This window comes from Cherax quadricarinatus, chromosome 10, assembly GCF_038502225.1.
Source record: "Cherax quadricarinatus isolate ZL_2023a chromosome 10, ASM3850222v1, whole genome shotgun sequence".
NCBI classification, from domain to species: Eukaryota; Metazoa; Arthropoda; class Malacostraca; order Decapoda; family Parastacidae; genus Cherax; species Cherax quadricarinatus.
The window spans coordinates 13,583,453-13,601,220 of NC_091301.1; the positions used below are offsets into that span (position 1 = coordinate 13,583,453).

Genomic DNA, 17,768 nt, shown 5'->3' on the forward strand with positions numbered 1-17,768 from the left:
CAAAATACATGACACTTACCTTAATTGAAGATCTGGTGATGATTGATGGGATGGGAGGAGGGAAGTGTGTGGAAGTTATTGTTTAGATGGGGAATCCCCTTCATTAGGACTTGAGGTAGCTGAGGCCACACGTGGGACTTGTCCCAGATGAATCACATAAGGTGAGTTTTTTATCGTGAGGCGAGGCAAAATTATTGCATTCAAATGCTTCGTATGGCAGATTTAACATAACACGATGCGTTCGTAAGGCTGGGGTCCACTGTATACGTATATACGTATTATTATTTTTTTGTTTTTTTTTTCAACAAACCGGCCGTATCCCATCGAGGCAGGGTGGCCCAAAAAGAAAAACAAAAGTTTCTCTTTATTAAATTTAGTAATTTATACAGAAGGGGAGGTTACTAGCCCCTTGCTCCCATTACTATTATTATTTTTTTTTTTTTTCAACAAGTCGGCCGTCTCCCACCGAGGCAGGGTGACCCAAAAAAGAAAGAAAATCCCCAAAAAGAAAATACTTTCATCATCATTCAACACTTTCACCACACTCACACATTATCACTGCTTTTGCAGAGGTGCTCAGAATACAACAGTTCAGAAGCATATACAGTGGACCCCCGCATAGCGATTTTAATCCGTGCAAGAGGGCTCATTGTTATGCGAAATGATCGGTATGCGAATGAATTTTCCCCATAAGAAATAATGGAAATCAAATTAATCCGTGCAAGACACCCAAAAGTATGAAAAAAAAATTTTACCACATGAAATATACATTTTCCTACACACAAAGAGAAGGATACATGCACAATAGTAGAGTAGTACATGCACAATATATATTGTGCATGTACTACTCTACTAAATGAAGAATAAATGACACTTACCTTTATTGAAGATGCAGCAATGACTGATGAGACACTGTGTCCTGGGAGTGCCTTTTCCTCCTGAGTACTGTAGGTCCTGTTTGGCATTTTCTTCCAGAACAGGCCTTATCACACTGTGTATGCCACTACGATTCTTAAATCTCTCAAACCAACCTTTGCTGGCTTTAAATTCACCAATATGAGCACTAGTTCCAGGCATTTTTCCCTGTTCACCTGGGTGTTAGTCGACTGGTGTGGGTTGCATCCTGGGAGACAAGATTAAGGACCCCAATGGAAATAAGTTAGACAGTCTTCGATGACACTGACTTTTTTGGGTTATCCTGGGTGGCAAATCCTCTGGGGTTAATTGTTTCTTGGTATTCTCAATAAGCCACACCAACAATGGTGCTACAGCAGCAGCAGCAGCAGCTGACAGTGATACAGCAGCAGCAGACGATGCTACAGCAGCAGCAGACGGTACTACAGCAGCAGCAGACGGTACTACAGCAGCAGCAGCAGCAGCAGCAGCAGCTGATGGTGGTACAACAGCAGCAGCAGCTGACAGTGCTACAGCAGCAGCAGACGACGCTACAGCAGCAGCAGACGATGCTACAGCAGCAGCAGACGGTACTACAGCAGCAGCAAAACAGCTGACGGTGGTACAGCAGCAGCAGCAGCTGTACCACCAATAGTAGCGATGGTTGATTGGGGTTTATTATACAACCTGGCCAGCTCGGAGACACGCACTCCACTTTCATACTTATCAATGATCTTTTTCTTCATCTCTATAGTAATTCTCACCCTTATTGCTGTAGGGTTGGCACTAGAAGCTTTCTTGGGGCCCATGGTCACTTATTTTGCAGATAAAATCACCAAAAACACTGTAATAATACGAAATGTTCCGATTGTATGCTTGGATGTTACCGCGGAGGCTGGCTGGTAAACAATGCCACCGGCGGCACACGTGAGGCTGGCTAAGGGCGCACATTGGACGCGTCTCAGACGAACAGCGGTGAGCGGGTTTTTGAGCGGTATGCGAGGCAAAATTTTTGCGATAAAAGCGAGCGGTATGCGGATTAAACGTTATGTGATGCCGACGGTATGCGGGGGTCCACTGTACGTATAAAGATACACAACATATCCCTCAAAACTACCAATATCCCAAACCCCTCCTTTAAAGTGCAGGCATTGTACTTCCCATTTCCAGGACTCAAGTCCGACTATATGAAAATAACTGGTTTCCCTGAATCCCTTCACTAAATATTACCCTGCTCACACTCCAACAGATCGTCAGGTCCCAAGTATCATTCGCCTCCATTCACTCCTATCTAATACGCTCATGCACGCTTGCTGGAAGTCCAAGCCCCTAGCCCACAAAACCTCCTTTACCCCCTCTTTCCAACCCTTTCGAGGACGACCCCTACCCCTCCTTCCTTCCCCTATAGATTTATATGCTTTCCATGTCATTCTACTTTGATCCATTCTCTTTAAATGACCATACCACCTCAACAACCCCTCTTCTGCCCTCTGACTAATGCTTTTATTAACTCCACACCTTCTCCTAATTTCCACACTCCGAATTTTCTGCATAATATTTACACCACACATTGCCCTTAGACAGGACATCTCCACTGCCTCCAACCGTCTCCTCGCTGCTGCATTTACCACCCAAGCTTCACATCCATATAAGAGTGTTGGTACTACTATACTTTCATACATTCCCTTCTTTGCCTCCATAGATAACATTTTTTGACTCCACATATACCTCAACGCACCACTCACCTTTTTTCCCTCATCAATTCTATGATTAACCTCATCCTTCATAAATCCATCCGCTGACACGTCAACTCCCAAGTATCTGAAAACATTCACTTCTTCCATACTCCTCCTCCCCAATTTGATATCCAATTTTTCTTTATCTAAATCATTTGATACCCTCATCACCTTACTCTTTTCTATGTTCACTTTCAACTTTCTACCTTTACACACATTCTCAAACTCATCCACTAACCTTTGCAATTTTTCTTTAGAATCTCCCATAAGCACAGTATCATCAGCAAAAAGTAACTGTGTCAATTCCCATTTTGAATTTGATTCCCCATAATTTAATCCCACCCCTCTCCTGAACACCCTAGCATTTACTTCTTTTACAACCCCATCTATAAATATATTAAACAACCATGGTGACATCACACATCCCTGTCTAAGACCTACTTTTACCGGGAAGTATTCTCCCTCTCTTTTACACACCCTAACCTGAGCCTCACTATCCTCATAAAAACTCTTTACAGCATTTAGTAACTTACCACCTATTCCATATACTTGCAACATCTGCCACATTGCTCCTCTATCCACTCTATCATATGCCTTTTCTAAATCCATAAATGCAATAAAAACTTCCCTACCTTTATCTAAATATTTTTATTTTTTTTTTTATTATCACACCGGCCGATTCCCACCAAGGCAGGGTGGCCCGAAAAAGAAAAACTTTCACCATCATTCACTCCATCACTGTCTTGCCAGAAGGGTGCTTTACACTGCAGTTTTTAAACTGCAACATTAACACCCCTCCTTCAGAGTGCAGGCACTGTACTTCCCATCTCCAGGACTCAAGTCCGGCCTGCCGGTTTCCCTGAATCCCTTCATAAATGTTACTTTGCTCACACTCCAACAGCACGTCAAGTATTAAAAACCATTTGTCTCCATTCACTCCTATCAAACACGCTCACGCATGCCTGCTGGAAGTCCAAGCCCCTCGCACACAAAACCTCCTTTACCCCCTCCCTCCAACCCTTCCTAGGCCGACCCCTACCCCGCCTTCCTTCCACTACAGACTGATACACTCTTGAAGTCATTCTGTTTCGCTCCATTCTCTCTACATGTCCGAACCACCTCAACAACCCTTCCTCAGCCCTCTGGACAACAGTTTTGGTAATCCCGCACCTCCTCCTAACTTCCAAACTACGAATTCTCTGCATTATATTCACACCACACATTGCCCTCAGACATGACATCTCCACTGCCTCCAGCCTTCTCCTCGCTGCAACATTCATCACCCACGCTTCACACCCATATAAGAGTGTTGGTAAAACTATACTCTCATACATTCCCCTCTTTGCCTCCAAGGACAAAGTTCTTTGTCTCCACAGACTCCTAAGTGCACCACTCACTCTTTTTCCCTCATCAATTCTATGATTCACCTCATCTTTCATAGACCCATCCGCTGACACGTCCACTCCCAAATATCTGAATACGTTCACCTCCTCCATACTCTCTCCTTCCAATCTGATATTCAATCTTTCATCACCTAATCTTTTTGTTATCCTCATAACCTTACTCTTTCCTGTATTCACCTTTAATTTTCTTCTTTTGCACACCCTACCAAATTCATCCACCAATCTCTGCAACTTCTCTTCAGAAGCTCCCAAGAGCACAGTGTCATCAGCAAAGAGCAGCTGTGACAACTCCCACTTTGTGTGTGATTCTTTATCTTTTAACTCCACGCCTCTTGCCAAGACCCTCGCATTTACTTCTCTTACAACCCCATCTATAAATATATTAAACAACCACGGTGACATCACACATCCTTGTCTAAGGCCTACTTTTACTGGGAAAAAATTTCCCTCTTTCCTACATACTCTAACTTGAGCCTCACTATCCTCGTAAAAACTCTTCACTGCTTTCAGTAACCTACCTCCTACACCATACACTTGCAACATCTGCCACATTGCCCCCCTATCCACCCTGTCATACGCCTTTTCCAAATCCATAAATGCCACAAAGACCTCTTTAGCCTTATCTAAATACTGTTCACTTATATGTTTCACTGTAAACACCTGGTCCACACACCCCCTACCTTTCCTAAAGCCTCCTTGTTCATCTGCTATCCTATTCTCCGTCTTACTCTTAATTCTTTCAATTATAACTCTACCATACACTTTACCAGGTACACTCAACAGACTTATCCCCCTATAATTTTTGCACTCTCTTTTATCCCCTTTGCCTTTATACAAAGGAACTATGCATGCTCTCTGCCAATCCCTAGGTACCTTACCCTCTTCCATACATTTATTAAATAATTGCACCAACCACTCCAAAACTATATCCCCACCTGCTTTTAACATTTCTATCTTTATCCCATCAATCCCGGCTGCCTTACCCCCTTTCATTTTACCTACTGCCTCACGAACTTCCCCCACACTCACAACTGGCTCTTCCTCACTCCTACAAGATGTTATTCCTCCTTGCCCTATACACGAAATCACAGCTTCCCTATCTTCATCAACATTTAACAATTCCTCAAAATCTTCCTTCCATCTTCCCAATACCTCTAACTCTCCATTTAATAACTCTCCTCTCCTATTTTTAACTGACAAATCCATTTGTTCTCTAGGCTTTCTTAACTTGTTAATCTCACTCCAAAACTTTTTCTTATTTTCAACAAAATTTGTTGATAACATCTCACCCACTCTCTCATTTGCTCTCTTTTTACATTGCTTCACCACTCTCTTAACTTCTCTCTTTTTCTCCATATACTCTTCCCTCCTTGCATCACTTCTACTTTGTAAAAACTTCTCATATGCTAACTTTTTCTCCCTTACTACTCTCTTTACATCATCATTCCACCAATCGCTCCTCTTCCCTCCTGCACCCACTTTCCTGTAACCACAAACTTCTGCTGAACACTCTAACACTACATTTTTAAACCTACCCCATACCTCTTCGACCCCATTGCCTATGCTCTCATTAGCCCATCTATCCTCCAATAGCTGTTTATATCTTACCCTAACTGCCTCCTCTTTTAGTTTATAAACCTTCACCTCTCTCTTCCCTGATGCTTCTATTCTCCTTGTATCCCATCTACCTTTTACTCTCAGTGTAGCTACAACTAGAAAGTGATCTGATATATCTGTGGCCCCTCTATAAACATGTACATCCTGAAGTCTACTCAACAGTCTTTTATCTACCAATACATAATCCAACAAACTACTGTCATTTCGCCCTACATCATATCGTGTATACTTATTTATCCTCTTTTTCTTAAAATATGTATTACCTATAACTAAACCCCTTTCTATACAAAGTTCAATCAAAGGGCTCCCATTATCATTTACACCTGGCACCCCAAACTTACCTACCACACCCTCTCTAAAAGTTTCTCCTACTTTAGCATTCAAGTCCCCTACCACAATTACTCTCTCACTTGGTTCAAAGGCTCCTATACATTCACTTAACATCTCCCAAAATCTCTCTCTCTCCTCTGCATTCCTCTCTTCTCCAGGTGCATACACGCTTATTATGACCCACTTCTCGCATCCAACCTTTACTTTAATCCACATAATTCTTGAATTTACACATTCATATTCTCTTTTCTCCTTCCATAACTGATCATTTAACATTACTGTTCACATATATGCTTCAATGTAAACACTTGATCTACACATCCCCTACCCACTCTGAAGCCTCCTTGCTCATCCGCAATCCTACATTCTGCCTTACCTCTAATTCTTTCAATTATAACTCTACCGTATACTTTTCCTTGTATACTCAGTAAACTTATTCCTCTATAGTTTTTACAATCTCTTTTGTCCCCTTTCCCTTTATATAAAGGGACTATACATGCTCTCCGCCAATCCCTAGGTACCTTCCCCTCTTTCATACATTTATTAAACAAAAGTACCAACCACTCCAACACTATATCCCCCCCTGCTTTTAACATTTCTGTCATGATCCCATCAGTTCCAGCTGCTTTACCCCCTTTCATTCTACGTAATGCCTCACGTACCTCCACCACACTTACATTCTGCTCTTCTTCACTCCTAAAAGATGGTATACCTCCCTGGCCAGTGCATGAAATTACCACCTCCCTTTCTTCCTTAACATTTAAAAGTTCCTCAAAATATTCTCGCCATCTACCTAATACCTCCCTCTCCCCATCTACTAACTCCCCTACTCTGTTTTTAACTGACAAATCCATACTTTCCCTAGGCTTTCTTAACTTGTTTAACTCACACCAAAATTTTTTCTTATTTTCATTAAAATTTCTTGACAGTGCCTCTCCCACTCTTTCATCTGCTCTCCTTTTGCACTCTCTCACCACTCTCTTCACCTTTCTTTTACTCTCCATATACTCTGCTCTTCTTATAACACTTCTGCTTTGTAAAAACCTCTCGTAAGCTACCTTTTTCTCTTTTATCACACCCTTTACTTCATCATTCCACCAATCACTCCTCTTTCCTCCTGCCCCCACCCTCCTATAACCACAAACTTCTGCCCCACATTCTAATACTGCATTTTTAAAACTATTCCAACCCTCTTCAACCCCCCCACTACTCATCTTTGCACTAGCCCACCTTTCTGCCAATAGTCGCTTATATCTCGCCCGAACTTCCTCCTCCCTTAGTTTATACAGTGGACCCCCGCATAGCGATATTAATCCGTGCAAGAGAGCTCATTGTTATGCGAAATTATCGTTATGCGAATGAATTTTCCCCATAAGAAATAATGGAAATCAAATTAATCCGTGCAAGACACCCAAAAGTATGAAAAAATTTTTTACCACATGAAATATACATTTTCCTACACACAAAGAGAAGGATACATGCACAATAGTAGAGTAGTACATGCACAATATATATTGTGCATGTACTACTCTACTAAATGAAGAATAAATGACACTTACCTTTATTGAAGATGCAGCAATGACTGATGAGACACTGTGTCCTGGGAGTGCCTTTTCCTCCTGAGTACTGTAGGTCCTGTTTGGCATTTTCTTCCAGTACAGGCCTTATCACACTGTGTATGCCACTACGATTCTTAAATCTCTCAAACCAACCTTTGCTGGCTTTAAATTCACCAATATGAGCACTAGTTCCAGGCATTTTTCCCTGTTCACCTGGGTGTTAGTCGACTGGTGTGGGTTGCATCCTGGGAGACAAGATTAAGGACCCCAATGGAAATAAGTTAGTCTTCGATGACACTGACTTTTTTGGGTTATCCTGGGTGGCAAATCCTCTGGGGTTAATTGTTTCTTGGTATTCTCAATAAGCCACACCAACAACGGTGCTACAGCAGCAGCAGCAGCAGCAGCAGCTGACAGTGCTACAGCAGCAGCAGCAGCAGCAGACGATGCTACAGCAGCAGCAGACGGTACTACAGCAGCAGCAGCAGCTGACAGTGGTACAGCAGCAGCAGCAGCTGACAGTGCTACAGCAGCAGCAGACGATGCTACAGCAGCAGCAGACGATGCTACAGCAGCAGCAGACGGTACTACAGCAGCAGCAGACGGTACTACAGCAGCAGCAGCAGCAGCAGCTGATGGTGGTACAACAGCAGCAGCAGCTGACAGTGCTACAGCAGCAGCAGACGATGCTACAGCAGCAGCAGATGGTACTACAGCAGCAGCAGCAGCTGACGGTGGTACAGCAGCAGCAGCAGCTGACGGTGCTACAGCAGCAGCAGCAGCTGACAGTGCAGCAGCAGCAGCAGCTGACGGTGGTACAGCAGCAGCTGTACCACCAATAGTAGCGATGGTTGATCGAGGTTTATTATACAACCTGGCCAGCTCGGAGACACGCACTCCACTTTCATACTTATCAATGATCTTTTTCTTCATCTCTATAGTAATTCTCACCCTTATTGATGTAGGGTTGGCACTAGAAGCTTCTTGGGGCCCATGGTCACTTATTTTGCAGATAAAATCACCAGAAACACTGTAATAATACGAAATGTTCCGATTGTATGTTTGGATGTTACCGCGGAGGCTGGCTGGTAAACAATGCCACCGGCGGAACATGTGAGGCTGGCTAAGGGCACACATTTGACGCGTCTCGGACGAACAGCGTTGAGCGGGTTTTTTAGCGGTATGCGAGGCAAAATCTTGGCGATAAAATGTAGCGGTATGCGGATTTAACGTTATGCAAGGCCAACGGTATGCGGGGGTCCACTGTACACTTTCACCTCCCTCTTACTTGTTGTTGCCACCTTCCTCTTTTCCCATCTACCTCTTACTCTATAAATAATTTGTAACTTTTATTCACACAAATAATACAAGATTTACTGTTATGCAGACTACTGCCCTATTGCAATAATTGTATAAAGAATGTCAAACCTATTCACAAACCTATTCGAACATTTCTCCTACTTTGAGCTCAATTTCAAGGTACTTTTCATCGTGAAAGCAATCAAAATCATATCTACTTCTGTAATATATCTTCCATTCTATCAAATGAGATAAAAAACAAGAATACAACCATAAAAACCATACGAAAATGCCACTAAGGGGCGGCTAATTGCTGAGAACTGAACTCCATTATTTATGCTCTGATTTCTTTCATTTTTGGTGTACGTTAACCCTTTCAGGGTCTGTCTCGTAGATCTACGGCTTTGCTTTCAGGGTCCAAACCGTAGATCTACGCCATGAGCTCAGCTCACTCTGATAAGCTGTGAGTGGTAAATTTGGGCCAAGATATAAGAGAATACATCTATGTGGTATGTGTGCACCACATAAAACAAATCCTGCAGCACACAGTGTATAATGAGAGAAAAAAAACTGAGACCATGATTTTCGATTAAAACAGCGACTTTGCAGTGTTTTTTTCGTATGTTTGTTATAGTTGTATTTGCGATTCCTTGGTCTCGTATGATAGAATGAAAGACATATTATAGAAATAAAGATGATTTTGATTGGTTTTAGCACTGAAAATGGCTTGAAACTGAGCTCAAAGTACCGGAAATGTTAAATTTTTGCCGATGTTCAAGAGTAAACAAACGACCTCACACGTCTAATACACACCAGTTGGTGGATCTAATATACATTCACAAATGTGGTGATGATATTTATACAATTATTACAATATTGCATAACAGTAAATCTTCTATTTTTTTGGTCTGAATAAAAATTTATTATGTGAATAAAAAATCAAAATGGAATTCATTTGTAAAGCCTCAAAACGTAACTAATGAACAGAGGAAATGTTAGTTTAGTGCCAGGAATACTTACATTGTTTTTCTGGACCCTATTTTGAAATTGGAATATTTTGAACTTTGTGTTAAATTGACCAAATTACCAATTTCCGATCACTTTATTTTGTAGTTGAAACAGTTGACTTGGCTATTTCTTGTGCTCAATCGATAGAAGAGAAGTAATACTAGTGAAATAGCTAAGAATTTGGTCGACTGGAATAATGTAATTGGCCTACAATGGGAGTCAAAGTCGGCAAAATCGCAGATTCGTAAATATCGCTGACACATCAAAATTCACGAGAGCATAATTTCGTCAATTTTCCATCAAATTTCGTTCTTTTTGTTTTATTTCCTTCAGAAAAAGATTCTCTACCATTTCATAAGAAAAAATAACAACAAATTTTTTGGAAAATTCTTGGACCCTGGTATGCACTTCGAAATTTGGCCTCTGGACCCTGAAATGGTTAAGAAGCATCTTTCCATCATACATTGCCCAAGTTTCAATAAGATAGTCCAACAAACAAATGAGATCCAATTCCCTAGATCAAGAGCCCCTCACCAGCATCAAGGAACCTCCCTTGAGGTCCACTCACTTATGGAAATTTCCCTCACGTATGGAAGCAAAAAATCAACCCACTGATTGCTCATACTATTTGGAAAAACTTGCACGTGGATGCGCTCGCAAGTAGAGGTTCCACTGTAATACCATACACTTCACCTGGCTTATTCTCCTATAATTTTTACACTCTCTTTTGTGCCCCCTCCCCATGCACTCTCCTCTTTCAAACATTTATTTAACAAAAGTACCAACCACTCCAAAACTATATTCCCCACCTGCTTTTAACATTTCTGTCTTAATCCCATCACTCCCAGTTGCTTTACCCCAATTCATTTTGCTCACTGCCTCATACACCTCCACCACTCTCACATCTGTATCTTTCTCACTCCTAAAAGATATTATACCTCCCTGGCCAATGCACAAAATCACTGACTCCATTTCTTCATCAACATTTAACAGCTATTCAAAATATTCCCACAATACCCCCATCTCCCCATCTAATGACTTCCCTCTTCTGTTTTAATTGTCAAATTCATTCATTCCCTACACTTTCTCAACCTATTAATCTCACTCCAAAAACTAATAAGTAAATAACAAAAAAAGGCACAATACCATGAATTTGACAGTTAAAAACAGAAGAGGGAAGTTATTAGATGGGGAGTTGGAGGAATTGAGATATTAATGAAGTAAGTGAGGCAGTGATTTTATGCACTGGCCAGAGAAGTATAACATACATACATATATACATACATTTTTTTTTTAACAAACCGGCCGTATCCCACCAAGGCAGGGTGGCCCAAAAAGAAAAACAAAAGTTTCTCTTTTTACATTTAATAATATACACTGGAGAAGGGGTTACTAGCCCCTTGCTCCTGGCATTTTAGTCGCCTCTGACAACATGCATGGCTTACGGAGGAAGAATTCTGTTCCACTTCCCCATGGAGGTAAGAGGAAATAAACAAGAACAAGAACTAGTAAGAAAATAGAAGAAAACCCAGAGGGGTGCGTATATATATGCTTGTACATGTATGTATAGTGTGACCTAAATGTAAGTAGAAGTAGCAAGATGTACCTGAAACCTTGCATGTTTATGAGACAGAAAAATGGACACCAGCAATCCTACCATACATACATACATACAGTATATACATACATGCATATACATATAATATACATACATACGTGCACACACATGCACACATACACATTTTTTATTTATTTATTTTACATCCATTATGTTTCTTAAAAGACCAGAGTTATGGTGGTGTGGTTGCATCTACATCATTTAGCTATGAGCCTGCACTGAAAGAAAAAATTATTTTTAAAAGCAAACAGGAAACAGAAGTGTAGCAAATAAGCAGTGCTTACCAGCATGTTCTGAGCACTATCGGGAACAGCATTATTCTTGCACCACTGATATACATAGGATGAAATGTTTTGCCTGTCCTCTAAACCGTGTACACCAATCACAACTTCCGTAACCTTCACTCGATTTGTGCTCGTCTTGGTAAGCCTGAACTGGACTTGTTGACCTGCGGTTTAAAGTTGTAATACAGCCTTTCCAGCTATAACCATTTGTTCTTTTAAGCTTTGGATAGCCAGAATGTTTGTCATGATGAAAAATATCATATATTTGATAAAGCTGCACTAATGGCAAAAAATACATATATAGATTGCATTACCTGTAACATTAAGTGTAATATAGATGACCTTGAATAAATCACTACTTGTGCAAACAAAATATCTGTGCATGCCAGTACAGTACAAAGGCCAAGCAACCAATGTTTTAACCCCTAAACTGTCCAAACGTATATTTATGTAGCGCCCAAACATATATATATGTTTTATTTTTCCTGCCTCCAAATTTGGCACCATTGGCCTGAGATGCCTAGTCAGCATAGAATTGGTCTTAACACTTGGTGTGTGCAGTATTAAAAAAATCTGGGACCACTTAGTACCTTGTGGGAGCGCCAGTTAAATTGAGCGACAGCTAGAGGAAAACAGTGCGGCAAACACCAAGGATTCACTGATGTAATATCAAATTAACACTTCTCTTTTAAGAGAAAGTGATGTTAACCCCAAGTTTAGGGTCTGTCAATCTGTCTCTGTCTCTAACTGTCTCTGTCTATCTGTCTCTGGCTTTGTCTATCTGTCTCTGTCTTTGTCTATCTCTGTCTCTGTCTGTCTCTATGTCTCTATCTGTGTATCTGTGTCTGTCTGTCTCTGGCTTTGTCTATCTGTCTCTGTCTATCTCTTTCAATCTGTCTTTGTCTATCTGTCTCACAGGTACACATAAATACAAGTATGCGTAGTATAAATTACCTAGGATAACCCAAAATTCCAGACAAAGTGCTATACTCTGCTGGATGGATAGACAGACAGACAGACAGAAATGTTTGTGTACCAGCAAAAACAAAGCAGGGAGATGGTCATCTAATCTTTTATCAGCTGCACCCTTCCCTACCCTCATGTATGCTCATCAAAGGTCAGCTCTTATCAGATGTTATCTCACTTTATCATGCCACTGTCTGGGATGGACTTTGTTTTTCATGCTTCAGGGGAACTTATTATTATTACTATTATTATTATTATTATCCTCCTCCTCCTCCTCCTTCTCCTCCTCCTCCTCCTTCTCCTCCTCCTCCTCCTTCTCCTCCTCCTCCTCCTCCTCCTTCTCCTCCTACTCCTCCTCCTCCATCCATCCCATCCATCCATCCATTTCTCCCATCCATCCATCCTGTTTCATTGTCATCATCATATCCATGTTCGATTGTCCATCGTCATCATTTCTGCATCATCATCATCATCATCATCATCATTTGCTCATCATCATCATCATTTATCATCATCATCATGATCATTGTCATCTATCCATTTGCTCATCATTTTGCTCATCATCTATTTTGTTTGTCATCATTATCATTGTCATTGTCATCCATCCATCATCATCGCTTGCTCATCATCATCATCATTTGCTCATCATCATCATCATCATCATCATCATCATCATCATTATCATCATCATCATTGTCCAATCTATCATCATCATCATACATTTGTCAATCCATCATCATCATCGTTTCATCATCATTGATCATCATCATCATCATCACTCCATGCGGCATATCATCATTGCTCATCATCATCATCATTGTCATCATCATTATGTCATCATCTATTCTGTACGTATCCGCCCTGTTCATCATCATTGTCATCATCATCATCATCATGATCATTGTCTCATCATTGCATCATGATCATCATCATCGTCCATCATCATCATTTGCTGATCATCATCATCACATCATCATTTATCATCATCATCATCATCATATTGCTCATCATCATCATCTATCCATCATCATCTCATCATCATTGCTCATCCACATCATCGCATTGCTCATCATTGCATCATCATCATCATCCATTATCTTATCATCATTTGCTCATCATTTATCATGATCCATCATCATTGCTCATCATCATCATGATCATCATCATCATCATCATCATCATCCTGTCATCTATAATCCATCATTTTGTCATCATCATTTCTTGCTCATCATCAGTAGTCATCATTGCTCATCATGTTTGATCATTTTAATCATCATCATTTGTCATCATCATCATCATCATCATCATCATTGCTCATCATCATCATTGCTCATCATTTTATAATATCACATCATCATCATCATCTTAATCATCATCATCATCATGATTGCTCATTTGTCATCATCATCATCATCGTCATTTGTCATCATCATCATTTTATCATCATAACATATCATTGTCATCATCATTCTCCATCCATCATCCATCATGACTTCTGTCCATATCCATCCATTTCTCCATCCATCCATCATCCTCTTCTTCATTGTCCATGTTCTCCTGTCCCATCCATCCATCCATCCATTTTGCTCCATCCATCCATCCATTCTGTCCATCCATCCATTGCTCCATCCCATACCTTGTCCATCCATCCATCCCCATCCTGAAGTCCATCATCTTGCCTTGTCCTGAAGTCCATCCATCCATTTCTCCATCCATAACCTGTCCTCCTGAAGATCATCCATCCATCCATCCATTGTCCATCCATCCTCTTTGTCCATCCATCCATTACTCCATCCATCCATCCATCCATCCATCCCATTTCTCCATCCATTCTCCCCTCCATTCATTCCTCCATCCATCCATCCTCCCCCATCCCTTCATCCATTCCTCCATCCATCCTGCCAGTCCTTCATCCATCCTCCTCCTCCTCCATCCATTCATCCCTCCATCCATTCATCCATTCCTCCTTGTCCATTGCCCTTCATCCATCCATTTCTCCTCCTCCTTCCTCCTTCCTCCTGTTTCTCCATCCATCCATCCATCCTCCTCCATCATCATTCCTTCATCCATCCATCCATTCATCCATCCATTCATCCTCCTTCTTCATCATTGTCATCATTCTATCATTTGTCATCATCATCATTCATCATTTCCGTATCATCATCATTCATTCATCATACATTGCTCATGTCATTCGTCGATCATCATCATATCATCATCACTGTTCCTCCATCATCCTCCTTTATTCATCATCATTGCTCATCGCGCCATTATCATCATCGCATTTATCATCATCATGCTCATCATCATCATTGCTCATCATCGCATTGCTCATCATCATCATTTATCATCATCATTGCTCATCATCATCATTGTCATCATCGCGACTGCTCATCATCATCATTTGTCATCATCATTGCTCATCATCAAGCATCATCATGTCATCATCATCGTCATACATCATCATCATCATCATTGATTGCTCATCATCATCATTGCATTCATCAGTACCTTTATCATTACTGTTTCCATCATCATCATTGTCATCATCATCATCATTATCCATCCATCCATGTCATCATCATCATCATTGCTCATCATCATCTATCATTTTATCATCACGTATAATGGCTGCATCATCATTGTCATTGCCTCCTAAGATCATCATCATCACTTCGACTTATCTCAGTCATCGTCCATCATTGCTCATCGTCATCATCGTTTTGCTCATTTGTCATCATCATCATCATCATCATTTGTCATCATCTATCATCATTGTCATCATCATCGCCTTGCTCATCATCATCATCATCATTTATGTTTATTTATCATCATCATCGTGCCTCATCATCATCATCATCATTTATCATTGTCATCATCCATCATCATCATCATTGTCTGCATCATCATCATTGCTCATCATCGCATCGTATTGTCATCATCATCGTTGGTATCATCATCATCATTTATGATCATCGCATCATCATCATCGTGCCTCATGATAAATTTGCTCATTTGCTGCATCATCATCATTTATGTTTGTTTATCATCATCATCATCATTATCATCATCATCATCATCACATCATTTGTCTATCATCATCATCATCATCACTTCATTGTATCATCATCATTGTCATCATCATCATCATCATTTATCATCATCGGCTTATGTCATCATCATCATCATCATTTGTTCTCCATCCATCCATCCCTCCATTACTCCATCCTCCATCTCTTTCCTGTTCTCATCCCTCATCCATCCCATTGCCTTCATCCATCCTTCATCCATCCATCATCCGTTGTTCTCCATCATCCATGGTTTCCTCCATTCATCCATTGTCATTCATGTTCCTCCCATTCATCCCATCCATCCATGCCTCCATCCCATTCATCATCCATCCATCCATTCCTCCATCATCCATTCATCCATTGCTCCATCCCATCCATTGCTCCATCCCATCCATTCATCCATCCATCCATTGTCCATCCATCCATTCATTGCCTCATCATGCATTCATTGTCCCATCCATCCATTCTCCTCCATCCATCCATCCTACCATGTTCATCCATCCTCCTGTCCTTTCTGCATTCCATCCATGTCATTCCATCCTCCCCCATCCATCCATCCCTTCATGTCCTCCATTCTCCCCTCCTCCTCCATTCTTCCTCCATTCCTCCATTCATGCCTCCATGTTCCCTCCATCCATTCATCCATCCATCCATCCTTCATCCATCCATCCATCCTCCATCCATTCATCCATCCATCCATTACCTCCCTCCTCCTCCTCCTCCTCTTATTCTCCTTCCTCCTCCTCCTTCCTTCCCTTCCTCCCCTTCCTTCCTCCCTTCCATTCTCATCCTCCATCCATTGCCTCCATTCATCCATCATCCATCATTCCTCCATTCATCCATCCTCCCCTTACTCCATGTTTTCCCTCCATCCTTCTGTCCATCCATCCATCCCATCCCATCCATTCTTAGCCTCTTCTTCCTCCTCCTTCCTCCTCCCCATCCATCCATCATCCATTCTCATCATCCATTGCTCATCCATCATTCTCATCCATCCATTGCTCCATCCTCCTAGTCCATCCTCCTCCTTCTCCTCCTCCTTCCTTCCTTCCTCCTCCTCCTCCTCCCACCTTCCTTCCTCCTCCTGCCTACCTTCATTCCCTTCTCCTCCATCCATTCTCCTCCTCCATTCTCCATCCATCCATCCTCCCCTCTTCTCCTCCTCCATCCATCCATTCTCCTCCTCTAATCCTCCTCCTATTCCTCCTAAGTCCTCCTCCTTCTCCTCCATCCATCCATCATCCATTCTCCATCATCATCCATCATCCTCCATCCTCCTTCTGTCCATCCATCCACCTCCTCACTTGCTCCATCCATCCATTCATCCATCCATCATCCATCCATTTCCTCCATCATCCATTCCTTCCTCCTCCATTCCTTCCTCCTCCTCCATCCTCCATCCTCCATCCATTCTTGCCTCTCCCATCCATCCATCCATTCTCCATCCCCATCCATCATCCATCCATCCATGTCCCTCCATTCATCCTCCATCCATCCATCCATCCATCCATTCATTGCCCTCCATCCATCCATCCATTCATCATCCTCCATCATCATCCTGTCCATTCTATTCTCCTGTTATCATCCGTCCTCCATCATCATCCATTGCCTTCATGCATTCCTTCATCATTTCCTATTTGTCCATTATCATCCATCCGTCCTTCATCATCATCCTGCCTTGTCCTCCATCCATCCATCCATTCGCATTGTCCATCCTCAAGTCCATCCATCCATCCTGAAGTCCATCCATCCATTGCCTCCATCCATCCCATCCATTCTCATCCATCCATCCATCCATTGCTTCATCCCCATCCATCCCATCCATCCGTGCCATCCATCCATCCTCCTCCTCCATCCATCCATTCTCCATTGCTCCATCCATCCATCCATGCTCCTCCCTCCATCCCATCCATCCATCATCATTCTGGTTCATCCCATTGTCATCCATTCATCCATCCTCCATCCATCCCATTCATCCATTCT

General features: G+C 41.7%; 1 protein-coding gene across 2 annotated transcripts in view; it reads right to left on the bottom strand.

The window, feature by feature from the left end:
• Window positions 1-17,768, bottom strand: part of LOC128687961 (uncharacterized) — a 171,249-nt gene that overhangs the window by 139,477 nt on the left and 14,004 nt on the right. For both annotated transcript variants that reach the window (XM_070083637.1, XM_053775603.2), the window contains exon 4: window positions 11,749-11,912. In XM_070083637.1, the coding sequence (XP_069939738.1) occupies window positions 11,749-11,912 (164 nt within the window). The remainder of the gene's footprint in view (window positions 1-11,748; window positions 11,913-17,768) is intronic.